The following is a 17,028-nucleotide window of genomic DNA, read 5'->3' as shown; positions in this document are numbered from 1 at the left end:
GTAGCAGTTTAGTGAATACTGGTACTTTATGAATTATCACTGTACCAGGATTGAGACTATGGGATTAAGCCCAGAAACTTAATTCACCATATTATGGATATGAAGAGAAGTCATCTAGAAGCCATCCCGAATAGGGTAAGTCAACAAACTTTTGCGACATAGCACCAAATACAATAATGTGCGGTTTAGACTAATGGGACTATTTTTTTGTTTCTCGTCTTTGTTGGACTGTCCCTTCATCTTTTTGTGTATATGTTCAATGTATAATTTGTTTTCTACATACCCCGTGCATTCCTCCCAAACGCCAACCCCTACTTTGTCTTTTTTACATAACTTTTCATTGGTTTGTTCATTGATTGATATTGACAAATATTGTATGTGCCATTTTCTTTTAATTTCTGACATTATTTGTTTTTTATTTATGGGTTCAATGTTTGGCATTGGGACTGATGAAAAATTGTCCTTTTATGCAACTTTGTTTTTGTATCTCATTATATAAATGACTAATAGAGGAGTAATTTGAAACAGTCAAGAGTAAAATGTAATAGACCTGATTTGAAAAAGGACCAGGAGAGCCGAAACACGCGTTAACAAAGGGGCACCACAAGACGCATTTATATAATTTGGTACAAAGTCCTGGATTTTCTTTCTTTTTTCATTACTATTGGAGGGATTGGTTAGGGAAACATTATCTACTTATAGAATACATGTGGGTTAGTACTTCATTGGCTCTCTTCTGTATAAGGTGCGCCTCACCTACCTCTAAATACAGATTATAGCAGACAAAATAGCAGCAGATTGGTTTATGCAACATTGCAAAGCAGGTCGCACCATCGACCCACGATTGGTTGGCAATCCCACCCAACCATGGACTTTCAGCTCGGCTAGCAGCACGTAAGCAAAACGAAAAAGGTGCTCAAGTCAATTGAGATTACTCCCCACTTTCCCAATCAGCCCATCTCTCATCAGTCTCACCATAAGCCAAAGTTTCCAATCTGTAGTGGACCTTGTAGCTTGCTCTGTTCTGGGACAGTCAGTCAAGGGGGTGTAAGCACATCACTATCTTCATCCACAGCTTAATGACTACCACTTGTTTTTGACTTCTAAATCATGTATGAGGAGACCACAAATACGTCCATTGCAACCTCCCATTTACGGCTATTGGATTCAATTATGCTGTGTGTCATTGCTCCTCTTGGCCTCTAGAGACTTGCTCACACCAATTTGTAGGATCCTTATCCATTGTTAATGGTCCAATACTTGGCTCTTGCAAATGTTTTCTTCAATGTAAGAAATGTCTTGCATCCGCAATTCATCCGTCTACCTTCCTTTGTGCTTTGCAGCTCTAATAATAACATCCTTGATCCCAAGCCAACAGATTCCTCTTCATTTTGCACACAAAGGCGATTCTCCAACGTCTGACTCTGCACCCTTGGTGCGTTTCAAGTAGCTGAATTGAATCTTTACACAAGCCAATGTCCATTTTCCCATCATGGCTGTCCTTTCCACATTATATTTCATTTATTTGAAACTTATTTAGTGCCGTAATCCAAAGCAGTGTACATAACAGTACAATGGTATGAAGCTATGACAGATTCCCTGCGATCAACCTTGCTGGATTAAGTGAGATTTCAGCAATGTACGAAATGGAGTAGAAGAGCATTCCAGTGCAGTGGGCAAGATGAGAGAATGTGCAAAATCATTTTCCTCTATAGTAAGCTTCCATATGTCTCATCTTTCTTGCGTTACTGCGTATTTCATCTTTGCATATCGTTGCTTCGTACAGGTTTGTCGCGTCACTTCAGTTAACATCGTTACTCAGGTATTTTCATTTCAGTTTACCCTCTTCATGACATCACTGTCCATGTCAGATTTCACTTGGCACTACATGATGTACGTGTGCAGACATCCTTCCTCTTTCAGTACGAGGATACATTTGCTACAGTTGTCTAAGTGCATATCATCTTTTGTACACCATGCGGTATAGGGACAACACGGGGGTCCCACATACAGCTCTTCTCCTGCTGTTCCAGTATGATGGCAGTGAGGGGTTGGGAGTTATGGAAAGTGTGTCCAACTGCTCCTCTACACCCTACGAGTACCCAAAGAGTTTACCCTTCTCACTGCCTGCGAAGAAGGCATGCCAATATCCTCCCAGGCAACATGCTTCTAAACACAGACATGCTGTTCAACATGTTCATAGGCAGATGTGGGAATCCTTACCAAACACTAACAGCCTCTCACGCAAGCCAAGACAATTGAGTCACCGGATAAACCTCAATCATAACAGGTCATCTATCCCAGTCATGCCCTCCCAAATTGACTGCATGAATAGAAGATAAGAGGACAGTCAATGAATTGCACTGAGATGAACTGCAAAGATAGCCTGTGTGTTGCACTAGAAGACTTGAGGGTAACTGATGCATCACACTTCGAAAACGTGGAGGATAGCTAATTTATTGCACTTAGAAGATTTTATGTTTGCTTGATGGAGCTAAAGTTTGATTGAAGGAATCCTCTCGAGGGAAATTGTTCCGATAAGGGTGCAAGGCAGGGTTGTCCACTTTCTCCGTTTTTATTCAATATTGCGCTAGAACCGCTTGCGGCTCGCATCAGACTGGAAGCTGGTATACGCATTGGGAACCAAGAATGGAAGGTCATATGCAGACGACATGGTTGTGATGTTATCTAATCCAGGTGAGGGTAATGTGGGTTTTGAGGTTGGGCACTTGTCTGGACATAAGAAACTGGGACAAAGCTGAGGTCTTCCCATTGTCTCCTTTGTGTATTCAGGATTGTTAGGATTCCTTGGATTCTAAGTGGTCAGAACAAGAAAGATAAAGGGATTTTTTGTGTATATATAATCTGAATAAGATTGTGGATTACAATGTGGCCAAACTGATTAAGGTTCTCTCGAAAAGATGGGAGAGACTGCATTTAGGTGTTTGAGCCAAAGTAAATACAGTAAAGATGTTGCTTCTCCCAACGGTGCTATATATTATACAGTCGCTTCCACAGTGCTTCATGAAAAAACTTGCAGATGATTGACAAGGTTTCCCAGAGGTCCCAGTGGGTTGGTGGGAGAGGCACAACATTCCTAGGTTTATGATGGTGCGTGGTATTGATTTTGGTTAGTCAGCTCATTTTATGCCGGTTGAGAGATTGTGCTACCTATTCTTTGAGGAAGAGGACGTCTGTGTGCAATATTTTAACCTCTATTGAGGCTACTCGTTTGGCACTTATTTCTGGTTTGAGGAAAATGGGTAGGATTGGTGGATTAATTATGAGTCTTCACTGTGGCACAATTCAGCACTATAGATTGATGATTATCTGTGTATTGGCCAAGTTGGATCACGAAGGGGGTGCTAATGATGGTGATGTTTTGCAGAATGCAAATTTGCTTTGCTGAGCTTTCATGCATTAAGATGCAGGTTTCTCTGGGGGGGGAATGCTAGAATGCGCGTGGGAGGATGCCTCTGCAAAGGTTGGGGCTGCTGCGGTCCCTGCTTAAGAACAGGCCAGAATTATGTAATATATTTGACACCCCCCAGGGGTGGGGGGGTGCTCGAGAGCCCGACCAATATGGCCGCGGGTCTGTGAAGCTCTCCGGCACCCCTAGCAATCCGGAAAATATCCTGCTGACTCCTGGGGTCTCCTGGCACCCAGCTGTGGTGCGCTGGCGGTGAACCCCCCTGTGGTCCTGGAAAGTGGGGACCCGTGCCTGTTCTTGAGGGTGAGACTCAAGATCGACGGCTGGCAGTCCCGGCGAAGAGTGGAGGAGGGGTGGACCTGTAGGAGAGACGCCGCCTCGTGGGACGTCTGCCCACGGGAGAGCGGGCTCCTGGCTCGGAGCTGCGGTGCCGTTTTCGCTTCTACCTGTGGCGGGGCTGCTGAGGCCACCCTGTATCTGGAGGCGGCGGAGTGGCTGTAGCGCCGCTGCAGCTGGACGTGGAGGTGGCGCTGCGGCGCAGGACCCCGGAGAAGCCCCAACGGGGGGTAGTGCCGCAGGGTCAGCCTGGTGGGGCGCCCCTACCTGCTGCAGTGGAGGTGTGGCGGGACGCAGCTACTGTTGGTACCGGCCTGCGGGGAGCCCTGCTGTGAGCCGCTGCAGCGGAGCACGGCCTTGGGGGGGGGGCTTCGGCGGTGGAGGAGCGCTCCTGCGGAGGATCCCTGCTGAGGGCGCGGTCCAGTGCCCAGCTGGCTGGAGAGGCGTTTGCTTCCTGGACCCTCGGGAGCAGCGGCCGACTTCAGAGGAGTGAGGGCGCCGGGGAGGTCTGGCATGTTAGGCGGGGCCCCTCAGCGGACCCTGCGAGACCTCAGTGCAGGTCCGGTCTTGGAAGCGGGCGAGGCCTGGCATTCTATGGAGCCCGTGCGGCTGCGTGTGTCGGACCTGTCTTGAACGCAGCCTGGTGGATCTGGTTGGCTGAGTTGTGGGGGGCCGGGCCTGCACACCCTCTCACACTTGGGGGCATTCCTGTGATTGGGGACTTTGTTGCCTACGAGCTGTGGACAGGTGATGGTGGTGCTGGGGCTGCCTCGGGCCGGTCTCCCCACTGGTGGACAATTGGGCTCCTGTGTTTAGATACGGGGAGAGCCGCTTGGTGCATTGGAGGTCCTTGAGGTGCGCTGGCGGCGTGGGGAAGATCCTTGAGCTGAATAGGGCCTCAGCTGCATGTGCCTTTGCTCTTCTCTTCCTTCCCACTCCTGTGTCATGTCAAAGTCGGGAAAAGGCAGCAATCAAGCTAAGTTATACTGGAGCACCAGGCCAGGCCAAATCTAGTGGCGCAATGGTGGAACTGCCAGAACGGTGTGCCCTAGCGTCAGGGACGGATCCTTCTGCTGCATTCCAAGATATTAAGGTCATGCTTACGCAGTTGCAATCCAGTATACAGTCCCTTGATGGGAAGTTGGACACGTTGACCTGCAAAGTGGACCACATGCAGGTCCGGCTGGATAAACATGGGGAGAGGCTGGACGAGGCGGAGGAACGGATCTCCGGGGTGGAGGACACTGCAAACTCAGTATCAGGGGCTATGGCTGAGATGCAGAGGGCCCTGAAGGAGCTTAGGGAAAAGCAGGAGGACTTTGAATCGCGGTCGAGGAGGCACTATGTTCAGATTTCGGTGGACCGGAAGGACATGGAAGGCTTGGTTGAAGATATCCTGAAGGAGGCTCTGTGCTCGGAGGGATTCTCCTCAATATGTGTGGTGGAACGGGCTCACAGGATCCCCAGTGGGAAGTGGTCGGTTCCAGGGCCCCTCCGAGGCCGTTAATATCCTTTTTGGACATGTTGCCAGAGGACCCTGGCTCGTGAGGCTATATGATGAGGGGGCAGAATTATGTTTGGTTTTGGTATGCTGGAGCTGGCATAATCTTTATGTTTGGATTCTGGAGGAGGAGTCGGGTATTCTGGAGAAGGGGGGCCCGAGGGGCGGGCTGGTAGCTCCCTCCGGCGCGAAAGCTATCTATCATCTTATGGGTTTTGCTGCTGCTGGAAAGTTGGGGGGTCTGGCAGGCAGGGGGGTGGGATGGTAAGTTGGGAATGCACCGACAAGTTGGGGGGTTCCAGCGAGGGGGTGAAATGGCATGGGACACTATGATCTGGGGGTGTTTGGATGGTATGTGCTCGGTGCGCTCTGAGAAGCTTGGCGATGGCGTCACTTAAACTTTTGTCCTGGAATGTGAGGGGCCTTACAGTTTACCGAAATGTCAGAAGATGCTGCAATATCTGCAGCAGCATCAGGTGGAGGTGGCCTTTCTTCAGGAAACCCACCTGACGGTAGACTCGGAAACAAAGTTTGGTAAATGTTGGGGGTGCCACAGGTACTTTTCTTCACATTCCTCCTCCTCTAGGGGGGTGTGTATCCTAGTGCATAAGTCGGTGGGGTTTCGCCTAACCAGGGTGCTGGGATCAGGAGGGGAGGGCACTTATAGTCCAAGGAGTCATTCAGGGTAGGCTATATACTTTTGTTATTATGGCCCTAATCAAGATACGACTGGGTCGCTAGAATGGGTGGAGCGGCAACTGGTGGATTTGCCTGCGGGGGACTTTAACGCAGCGTTAGACCCTACGCAGGGTCGGACGGGGCAACATCCGCGGTTATATAGCAGATGCTCGGTTAAACTTCGGAGTATGCTGAACGTGTGGCAGTTGGTGGATATTTGGAGGGTGCGGAACCCGGGTGCAACTCAATTCACTCATTACTCTGCGCCGCATAACTCTGCAGCGCGGCTGGACTATTTTCTGGTATCCGACAGTCTGCTGGGGCAGGCGTCTGAAGTGGAAATATTGGCTCGCACTCTCCGATTATGCCCCGGTTGAAGGGCCGCGCGGAGGGGAGGCCGCCATGGAGATGCAAAAGTGATGGGCTCACGGATGTAGCTTTCAGAGAGGAACTGGGGAATGCTATTGATACCTATTTTGATATGAATGAGGGGTCAGTGTCATCGGTGGGTATTTTGTGGGAAGGGGTTAAATGTGTGAGGCGGGGGGAGTATCGCTAAAGAGGCGGGTATACTGAGAAAGATAGGTAAAGACCTGGCAGAAAGGGAGGAGATACACGCTATGCAAAAGGCTTCTCCTGTTCCTTCCAAATCTCAGCAGGGGGAGATGGTGAGGAAACTTCAGGAATTCCAAGCATTAGCTCAGTGGGAGGTTAAGTACCTGCAGGACAGATCAGCCCCTTGGAGATATGGGGAGGGTCAGGCTCTGGGTAGGTGGTTAGCTCAAGTCACGCGTTTAAACGCCTCGGGGGCAGAGTGGCGGTAATCACGGATGAGCGGAGGACGAATCACTTCGAGGACGAGGCGATACTTCGTGAGTTCCATTCTTTTTACACCCGGCTGTATGCTACTCAGTCCCGGGCCTCGCAAGCGGATATTGAAGCATACCTCGATCAGGTTGGCGTGTTTTGGTGCTCGGAGGAGCAGAGGGAGTGGCTGAATAGACCGGTGACACTGGCTGAGGTGCAGGGGGCTATAAAATCGTTGCCTAATGGGAAATCCCCGGGCCCGGACAGGTTCACTTCTGAGTTTTACAAATGTTTTGTTGATAAATTGCCTCATTACCTGCTACGGGTATATCAAGAGGCAGCATCTGCGGGGCAGTGGCCGGAATCACCTAGGGAGGCTCTGGTGGTGGTGTTGAAGCCGGGTTGAACCCAGTATCCCTGATTAACTTGGATAATAAAATCTTAGCCAAGATCCTAGCATCCCGTTTAGCTCCATTAATGCCTACGCTGGTCAGGGCTGATCAGGTGGGTTTTATCCCTGGGCGGTTGACATCGTTTGGGCTGAGGCACATGTTTGGGTTGTTGGCTGCTTTACCGTGTACGGATACAGCTGTTGCAGTCTTATTGGATGCCACTAAGGCTTTTGATTCTATCAATTGGCCGTTTTTTATTTACGGTCTTGCGTCGACTAGGCTTGGGGGGTGGTCCTTTTTGGCCTTGATGGCTCTTATATGAAAAGCCTGTTGCAAGGGCGAGGGTTAATGGGCAGACGACCGCATTGATCCCACTGGAAAGGGGGACACGCCAGGGGTGTCCTTTAGCCCCCTTATTGTTGGCTCTCAATAGAGCCTTAGGCTGAGAGGGTGAGGGAGTTCCATATTCATAGGGGAATCCAGCTGCATACCCATAAGGTGGTGATTTCATTATATGCAGATTATATGGTTTTGGTTCTATGCCACCCAAAGGTCAATTGGAACTCTGTCATGCAAGACAACCAGATCTTTGGTGAACTCTCAGGGCTGCGGGTGAACCCTACTAAGTCAGTGATATTTCCCCTGACTGAGGGATTGGTTTGTTTTCAGGATGGGTGGGGGTTTCAATGGGATATGCATAGTATGCGATATCTGGGGATTACCTTGGCCAGGTCCGAAGATGAAGTGTTTCGTAGTAATTATGGGGCGGTGTTGCAACAGGCTAAGGACGCGATGCGAAGGTGGACCAAACTCCCGCTTAAATTGTTTGGTAGTGTCTCGGTAGTTAAAATGTCCATTCTGCCCCGATTCCTGTATGTCTTTCTCAATGTTCCCTTTTGTGTGCCCAAGACATTTTTTCAGGACCTCAAGTCCGCAGTGCTCAGATTTCTTTTGGCTGCGAAGCAGGCACGAGTCGCATGGGATAAGCTTACGGCACCAGTCCGCAGGGGGGGCCTGGCACTTCCTGATTTTGAATTGTATTACTGTGTGGCACAGGCTAGCTACCTCGGGTATTGGTATGGATTGGCGGCTGAACATAGGCATGTTGAGGTGGAGCGGTCAATTGTGTCTCCGGCCTTGCTGAGGTCGGTTATCCTGACGGCCCAAGGTCCCTCGGGAGTGGTTCGAAACCTGGTGGAACTGACGTGCAGGGCTTGGTCTCGGTTGGTGCGAGCGCCTGGGGAGGAGGGGCTTTATTCTCCAGAACTCCCGGTTATATTTATCCCTGGGGTACCCGCGACTAGTGAGGCAAGCTATGTTGCTATGACAAAGAGGTTGGGTCTTTCCAGGTTCGCGGATTTATTTCCGGATGGCACCTTTATTACTATTGATCAACTGAAAGGCAGGGGGGCTCTATCGGCTCTAGACATATTTCAGCTCTATCGGCTCTAGACATATTTCAGTACTATCGGCTCCGGGGGGCACTACGGCAGTTTTTTCCAACCTTTTCGGAGCACCCCCAAGTAGCGGTATTGTTAGATAAGGTGGTAAGAGGTGACTTAGATCGGGGGTTGATCTCACAGCTTTACGCGGAAGGGTTGAGGGGCAGGTCAGTGTCTCTGTCCTCGAGGTTGGACTGGGAACAGCTGCTGGGCAGGGAGATCTCGGAGGAGACTTGGTCGTATTGTTGTGAAGGGACGAGAAAGGGGGCTATTAATGCAAGTTTCAAACTTGTCCACTTCAAATTTCTACACCAATACTATTACTCTCCGGATCGGCTACATCGATATTTTCCTCACAGGTCTGCGGCATGTACTAGGTGTGGTTATGAGCCTGCGGGCTTTCTCCATGTGGCGTGCGACTGTGCATTGCTTGGTCAATTTTGGGGTGGAGTGTTTGATGTGGTGGGGCAGCGGTATACTCCGGATCCGATGATGGGCCTATTGGGATACACTGCTCAGGTACCGAAGGGATTTCATAAATTGATAAGTCTCCTGTTGATCTTGGCCAAGCGCAGAGTTGCTATGGGTGGGGTAAGGGCACTGCTCCAACAATTGCCCAGTGGTCCCAGGATATTCTGTACTGTAATGACATGGAGCTGAGATGGGGGTGGTGCAGGGAAAGAACTGGGGAGATACTGGAATGTGGGATGCATATACGTCATATCTCCTTGGAGGGAGCGGTGGAGAGGCGGGAGCCGCATCATCGGAGGAGTTTTCGGCTACACCATCGCTAGACTGAGTGCCCTGTTTATTGGGAGATATGGAGCACCCTGGATTATTGGAATGCTGGGTAATGGAGGGGGGGTTGTATTGCCTTGTAGCGACTTGTGTCTCTCTTACAGCACTATGTGGATTTGGGTCCTACCCCGATGGGGTGTATATTAGGTACCTCACCATCCATGTACTTCGGTTGGTCTTCAGACATGTGGAATATTCTCGTGCAATGGGGAGGTGCAGGGGGGCTTGGTTCAGGGTGTTTCTGTGAAATGTTAATAAAGAAAGCAATAAAAAAAAATGTAAAAATGATTTGACACCCCCCATGCACAGTTTCTACCTTCCTTAATTTCCTGCTTATGCAACTGGCATATGCTGAATGCTGGGATGGATTATGGCAGGAGTGGGATGCAGAATTGAGGTGCAGGATTACACCTGACCATTGGGAATGTATTTAGGGCAGGATTCAGGGCGGAGCTGGACTTGAACTAGAATCAGAGATAGATCCATCAAAAAATACTTGAGCGCTTGTATTGGACATCTGTATAAATTGGGTTTGTTAGATAATGTTTTGGGGTTGTGGTAAGGAGACCGTGTTGCATGTATTTGGGGAGTGTACAAGGGTGTGAATTTTGGTAACGATGTGCCTTGAGGTGGATTTGATCATGGTTGTCTCATTTCCTCGTCTGCCGTTCTGTATTGTTGTCAAAGGCGGACAGGTGTGCAGTGGCTCATGAACATTGTCACGGGATAAGTAGTTAATGGTGGCTGTTAAGCAGATGAGGGGTTGGAAGAACCCACAGGTGGAGGATTGGTGTAAGACTTGCAGGTTTTGACAAGGTTGCGTTTTCCAGGCAGGATAGGACTGAAGTATCTTGTGGCATCTTTTAATGAGATGTATGGTTTGGTAGAACAATTACGTTTATCAACAGGGTTGTTGGCTGTGTATGTGTTTGTTCCCTGCCCCTTTTGTGCATTTTCTGTTTTGGATTGGGAGGAAGGATGAATACTCTGACTTGCATTTTCATATTGTTGCATTTAATATTAAGATCAGGTGTGATTTGTGAGATGCTTGCTGTGTTCACGGAAACGTTAAAATAGAAATTATATTTTAAAATAAGGTAGCAATACTTGTTTTTGCGTTTTATGAATTATTGTTTTTTAACCTAGCTTCATTTCATGTGTAGTTAATGCTTGGAATCCACTTGCATTTGGTTTTAATCTAGATGAATTTTAGGCATACTCTAGAGATTCAAAACAATTGGTAAGTATTCTGCACCACTTCGCTGTGACTCTAGCCGCAGGCACAGCCACCCACCTGCATGCATTTCCCTCCATACACCAAGCAAGTATTCTGCACCACTTCGTTGTGACTCTAGCCGCAGGCACAGCCACCCACCTGCATGCATTTCCCTCCATACACCAAAGCCTGCTGCAGTCAACCAGCAGCAACTGATAATTAAGTGGTCTGGGCGTTCAGCCATTACTGTACTCCGTAAAAAACCCATGTACCTACATGCATCAAACCCAAATTATGCTAGGTAGACATGTCTCGCTTTTAGCCTAAACTAAGGTCGATATATTTTGCATTTATCCCAAATCCTAAATTGTATAAGAAAACAATATCTATTGCATCTAGTAGTACCCATCACAGCACAAATGTTAAAGCTCAGGTGTCCATTGCTGTGCCAAAGTCAAATCTGAGTGTTTCCTTTGCTGTTGCCTACGTTTGATCTAGGCAATTTCATTCACTCTACCATAGTTCAATCTAGGTGTTGCTATAGTAGTGCCAAAGTTAAACCCAAGTGTGCCCATTGCTGTGCCAAATTCAAATACGAGTCTTTTCCTTTGCGGTTCCCAAAGTTCCCCCACGCTCTACCAAAGTTTAAGCTACGCATTGCTATTGTAGGGCCAATATTAAAAAGGAGGTGGTTTTCAACTACGTCAACCCAGTTGAATCAGAGTGTGTTTGCATTGCAGTGCCAAATTTAAGTAGTTCACCAAGTTGAATCCAAGTGTTTCACATTGCTCTACCATAAGTTGAATCTGGGTGCCTTGCAACTGCTTCAACCTAGTTCAGTGTCTTCCCTCACTGTGCCAAGTGCATTCAACTGCTGAGCCAAAGTTCATTCTAGACAGTTTTCCCATTACTGTGCCAAAGTTGAGTATTTGCCAATGCTCTAGCAAGGTTTACACTAGGTGATTTTCCATTGCTGTGACAAAGTTGAAACTGTGCGTCTCTCCAGTGCAGTGCCAAAGCAGATTCTAGGTGACTAGCTTTCACTCCTCGCCCTGCCATGCCAGCCTCAAACATACCAAATAGATCCCCACACCCCCTCCCAAAAGGTCTCCCCTTTCTCAGCAGACCCTTCGCCTTTCTAAAGGGAGACTCAAGCAGCCCACTGGTGTGCCACTTTCCAGAGCCCCTTCAATACTCACCAGCCCCTACCCACCACAACTCACCTGCCCATCCAACTACTCCCGACCGCTCCAGCCCACTTCCCCCACACATACAGAAATAAGGCAGCTCGGACAGCACACTGGTGTGTAACCCTCTGCAAATCCCATCCTTACATTCCAGTGCTCATCTCCCACTATAACCACCCACCCCTGCTGAACTAAACCTCAATGCCACTGCCCTTCACCTCCTCACCCCATGGACACCCACCGTCAGCGCAGCATGAACCTCCCTGGCCAACACAGCCCGGTCAACAAACCCTCCTCCCCTCTAGCACTCTTGTGCCCCAGCGCCCCACAAATCGCTCAGGCCATAGATCACAAACCGACATTGCTTTTTGCCTCCCCAGGGCATCCCGCAATCCCCCACCCTACTCTCTACAGCCTTCCCCGCCTACTCCCAACCCTGTCCTATCATTTTCATCTCCCCTCCAAAACACCCTTCCCATATCAATATCCCTCTAAAGCTCCATCCCTCGGAACGTCCCACCCTGCACTCAGACATCCCCCACCCCCTGTGCCCAATCCACTACCACTCCTGATGCAGACCATAAAGTAGATTCTCTCACTATCCTGCGTACTCAATGGCATATCGGTCACCAAAAACTAAATTCGACCTCAGCCACTGAAAACCCAGACTTTACATTCATCACTGAAACCTGGCTCACCAATTTTCAACTATCACACACGAGGCCTTCCCTCCCGGCTACTCCCTGCTTGTGCAAACTGCCTTAAGAGCGGGGTCTAGCCACTCTACAAAATCCCTTCCAGCAATATCCGAGAGAATACCTTGCAACACTAAATGCTAATCTATTCTCGTTCAAGTTCCACCTCAGCCCTTCCGTCCCCCACAGTTTCATTCACCTATATAGGCCACAAGTAAATTACATTTGTGACTCCCTCTCAACCACGCTGATCCAGCAGCCAGCACCCACTTTGTTAGGAGACTTCAACATCTGGTTTGATGTTCATTCCAACCCCATGACCCGCTCCCTCAAAAATCTGCAAGCTTTTGGCCCAACAGCCGATTTCCCACCTGACCCACATTGCAGGACACACCCTAGACTCACTTTTCTTCACATATATTCTACCCATTCCAGTTTCGCCCACTTATCTTGACTGATGCCCACGCTATGCCTTTCTTACTTCAACACCTCTCCCCCCTCCCCACCACTTCCAGTAAACATCCCCTTTATCACCCCAGCAACCATGCCTCTCTGGAATAAAATCATAATCAACCCAGACCTGGCCAATTCCTTACTTCATACACTGCAAGGAAGAACACCCCTTCAATGACCTCCACGACCAATGGCTCTACGAAGCCATGACCCTCCCCTCACACAAACCAGTCGCCCCTCCCGGCGATCAACGCACACCAAAGGTGGTACACGCCTTCCCTTAAAGCTCTCAAAACCCTCAAGCATAGCCCAGAGTGAACCTGCAGAACCAATCCCACCCCACTAAAAAACTGAACAGGGCATATTTGTACAAAATGAAAACGGACTTGCCAAACCTAAAAATACCTGCAGGGAACCCCACAAAAACCTAGGAGAATTGCCAAACCCTGCATCCTGCCCAGCTCAAGTTCTCTGCAATGAACTCTACAACCACTTTTAAAACATTGGGCTTGAAAGGCACCATACCAGCGCCACACAGCTAGCTCTAATCCTGCCATCTACACCCGGCCCCATCTCAAACACTGTTACTCGCCCTCCTGACCTACTTTCTCTTCCTTCAAACCACTTTCCCCGGCCGAGTTCAGCAACCTACTAGCACTTAAACGACCCCAAGTCTCACCTGGAGATCCTTGCCCACCACCGTTCTAAAAGATAACTACTTCCACCTGGTGTTGGCAGCATAGCCCACACCAGCCAGAACCTGCCACTGCCACATCCTAAAACGAATCTTTCCCTACCTCTCCTACTTACTTCCAAAGAGTGTCCACAATACTGCCCATCGGCATCTTCTGACTCAGGACGGGCTCCTGTGCAATACCCCGGGATCAGTTTTCTGGATGGCTCAGGAACACTTCCGAAGAGGCTCTTTGCGAGGGTAAGCAGAAAGGTGCCGAGAGTAGTTGGTCCCACTACTCCAAAGGGTTGAAGGGCCTTGCAGGCATTAGTATGATGCAAAAGCAGGGGTCTGACAGGACAACAGCGGGGTTAGGGTGCCAAACATTCCAGCAACTCTTTAATTCCGGATAATTGGAATGGATGCAGAGCCCCCAAGATTCGTTTTGCATCCAACTCAGATAACCAATGGAAGATCTGCTCTCTTTCATGCAAGCCAGGCGTGGCACAGTCGTGGCCCACGGTGGTTCCAGTCATTCAGGACTATCAGACATACTGGCACCAGTAGTGTGTACTGGAACAGACAGTCCAACCTTCATCCTGGTCACTAGCACACGTGACATGCAGGAGACCGCGAAAGATGTTGCCCAAATAAGGAACACCATGGTCTCTCGGGGGGTTGCAAAAGGGCCAAAATAGGCAAAAGACTTTGAGGAACTGCCATTTTAGGCACTGGCCATAGTCTTGAGCTATCCAACTAGAAGAACCTGGAAGTACAAACTACACTCCTCTTGTTGCAAATAATTGGGAGCATAGACTGTCGCTAACCATTTTATTAGTGACAAGAAATCGACAGAGGAAGCAAATTACCTGAGCAGGCCCCCAAACAACAAATCGCCAACAAATTCAGCTAGAACGTACAACACCCCACTCCAGTGGACACTGGCTGCAGGCATGGCTCCCAACACATTAGTATACAGCACAAATTTGGTCATGCTGTACACATAATGCTCCGTCTACTCGGACTATGCCTCATCACCTCTGACAAAAGTACAGCGCAGACCTATGACAAGTTCGGGCACATTCAACACATAGCAATCATGCCACCACCACCCAACCCTCCTACCCCCATCTGTCCAATGGCTTATAAATGAATGTGTCACTTACATATTGAACCATCTGTGCAGCAAATTAACATAAGCTGTTTCAATGAGGCCGAATAGTGACTAACCCTCCCATGTACACTGATTGTCTACACAACACATGGATGTCTAGGTTATGTTAACTGCGCACCATCACTGCTTGGTCCACTGGCGCTCTGGCAGTTCTGTAAGGCACAAGGGTGTGAGGGGTGGAGGTTAATGGGACTGAGCAGGAGAAAACCGTATTGGCAGCTTCAGTTCGGTTTACAACATTTACCGAGTTTAGGTGTGTTTTTCAGTTGGTAGTCACATGCCGTTGTGCGAGCCTATGTGTAGGTTGTTTTGATGTCTATATGATTTGGACTGCAACTCACACCTGCCCTAGACAGCATGGTCAATTGTGAAGGTTCATTGGGGTTTGGAGAATCTCGAGTTGCAGGTGCTGTTGAAAGTCTTATCGACCCATTAGTTATGCTAATATTTGACGTTTCCACTCGGGCAGCTGTTGGCTCCAAAGGGAAGGGAGGGTGCTGATCACATGCAGGGTGGATGCCTTAAAGCATCACGGGACAAGCCCTGGAGTCGGGTCGGGTGTTGCTGGTCGACCGAGTGAACCGCTCGACACGTTAAAAGAGCAGTCCGTCCCGATAGCTACCGTGCAGTAAAAGATAGGTCAGACCACGGCGACCCTCCTACCCGCTTGCTGAACAGAGACGCACAGCTCCCAAGTTTCCCCGGCCATAAAGGAGATGGCCTTGCGGTCCCATCCCCTTTCAGATTATGTGACTTCTCATTTAAAGTTTAGGAAAACTACAAGCCCCATAAAACAAAAAATAAAAACATAGGATTGGGTGGCCTTTTCACACAAGACCAGGGGAAACTTGGGTATAAACCAATCACTGCTAAACGAGGTGTGATGTGCCATGTGCCCTTGTCGGTCTGTCGCATTGTCTTCGGCACATAGGTACGCTATCCACCGCCCAATTATGCAGTCGGCTCGCCAAAGCTTAACATTTTAGTAAAATGTGGGATGAACGATGCAGACAGCGCCTTACGCTGAGAAAACCGCACCCCATTGATAACAGACTGCGTGTAATTGGGAGGGGCAGGAGTTTTCATAACAGACACGGCTATTCGGCGCAGCTGCCAGTGCGTTTCCGTTACACACCTGTTGCTCTGTTTTCCAGTAACCCGAGACTACCTGGAGACCGCAGCGGGAATCTCCAGGGAGTACTGGGCTCCACACGGCGTAAATACGCAGAGGCTCGTCTAGAGGGACCAAGAAAAAAATATCATCGAGATTAGCACTACTCAAGAGGAGGTGCAAAGCTCGAGTAAGGTTCCTGGAAAGCCTGTAAAAACTGAGCAGGCTCTGACGAAAGAAATGACTGAAATCCATCACAGTGGTACGGTGAAGAGTCTTTTGGGGAGGCAGCCCAGCTTCACTACTTGTAGTGCATCTCCCTAAAGAGCCCCCCAAGCTACTCTCCGGTCTTGCAAATATTCAGAAGGGGCAGCGCCAACCCAGGGGTCAGCCTCACTCTTGCTCTCCCGGTCTCACCCTCCCCCCGGGAGCAGGGAAATCGTCTGTCGGGTGGGGTAGGAGGGAGTCTCACCTTCACTCGATTGAGACTGGCCTCAAACCGCAGTTGGTGCACCATCTTTCTCATGCTCGTAACGTTGGAGGATCCCGACATATCCGATTTGGCTATTTCCCCAAGTTACGCGACGTGAACCAGGTGTAGAGTTGTAGGAATGAACAGCAATAAACTTTTCATACAAGTTTCCGGTCTAGCTTTATCAACTGTCTCCAGGGCGCATGCGCCAGAGGCACGCCCAGTCGCGCATAGACACTGAAAAGGGGCAAGTTGTCAGAACTTCAGGGAATAGAAGTAAGGCGCTGAGACTCTGCCTATATTCAGAACACAATAGCCTGCTGCTTATAATTTACTAACGTTGGTTGATTTGGTTTGATTGGTAGCGGCTTTTCACGAACACAGGCAGCAACATTTTCATTCACCCCTAGTGATAATGACTAAACCACAAGTAACATGCGACAGATATGGGAGAAAAAGCTCTGCGATTTTCTTTTCAAACAAACATTCCAGTTTTTCAATCTTCTGATTGTACTGAAGCGCTGGGCACGCCAGGATCAGTGAAGAATCACATTGCATGATTGCTCCTCTTCATATACATAACGTCATACTTCACTTGCCAACACTGTGACCAAAAAGATGTAGGATTTTTGAAGTTTCAAAAATTAATAATTCCCATAACAA

General features: G+C 48.9%; 1 protein-coding gene across 1 annotated transcript in view; it reads right to left on the bottom strand.

Moving 5' to 3' along the window:
- GNG5 (G protein subunit gamma 5) overlaps positions 1 to 16,578 on the bottom strand; it is a 90,597-nt gene extending 74,019 nt beyond the window's left edge. Inside the window, exon 1 of the mRNA XM_069641724.1 lies at positions 16,366 to 16,578. Within this exon, the coding sequence (XP_069497825.1) occupies positions 16,366 to 16,446 (81 nt within the window). The 5' untranslated portion in view covers positions 16,447 to 16,578. The remainder of the gene's footprint in view (positions 1 to 16,365) is intronic.
- Positions 16,579 to 17,028: the final 450 nt, after the last annotated feature.

The sequence above is a fragment of the Ambystoma mexicanum genome, chromosome 1q, assembly GCF_040938575.1.
Source record: "Ambystoma mexicanum isolate Mex_15411 chromosome 1q, UKY_AmexF1_1, whole genome shotgun sequence".
Classification (NCBI taxonomy): Eukaryota; Metazoa; Chordata; class Amphibia; order Caudata; family Ambystomatidae; genus Ambystoma; species Ambystoma mexicanum.
The sequence above is the reverse complement of the archived record's forward strand: the minus strand, read 5'-3'. Positions and strand labels throughout refer to the sequence as shown.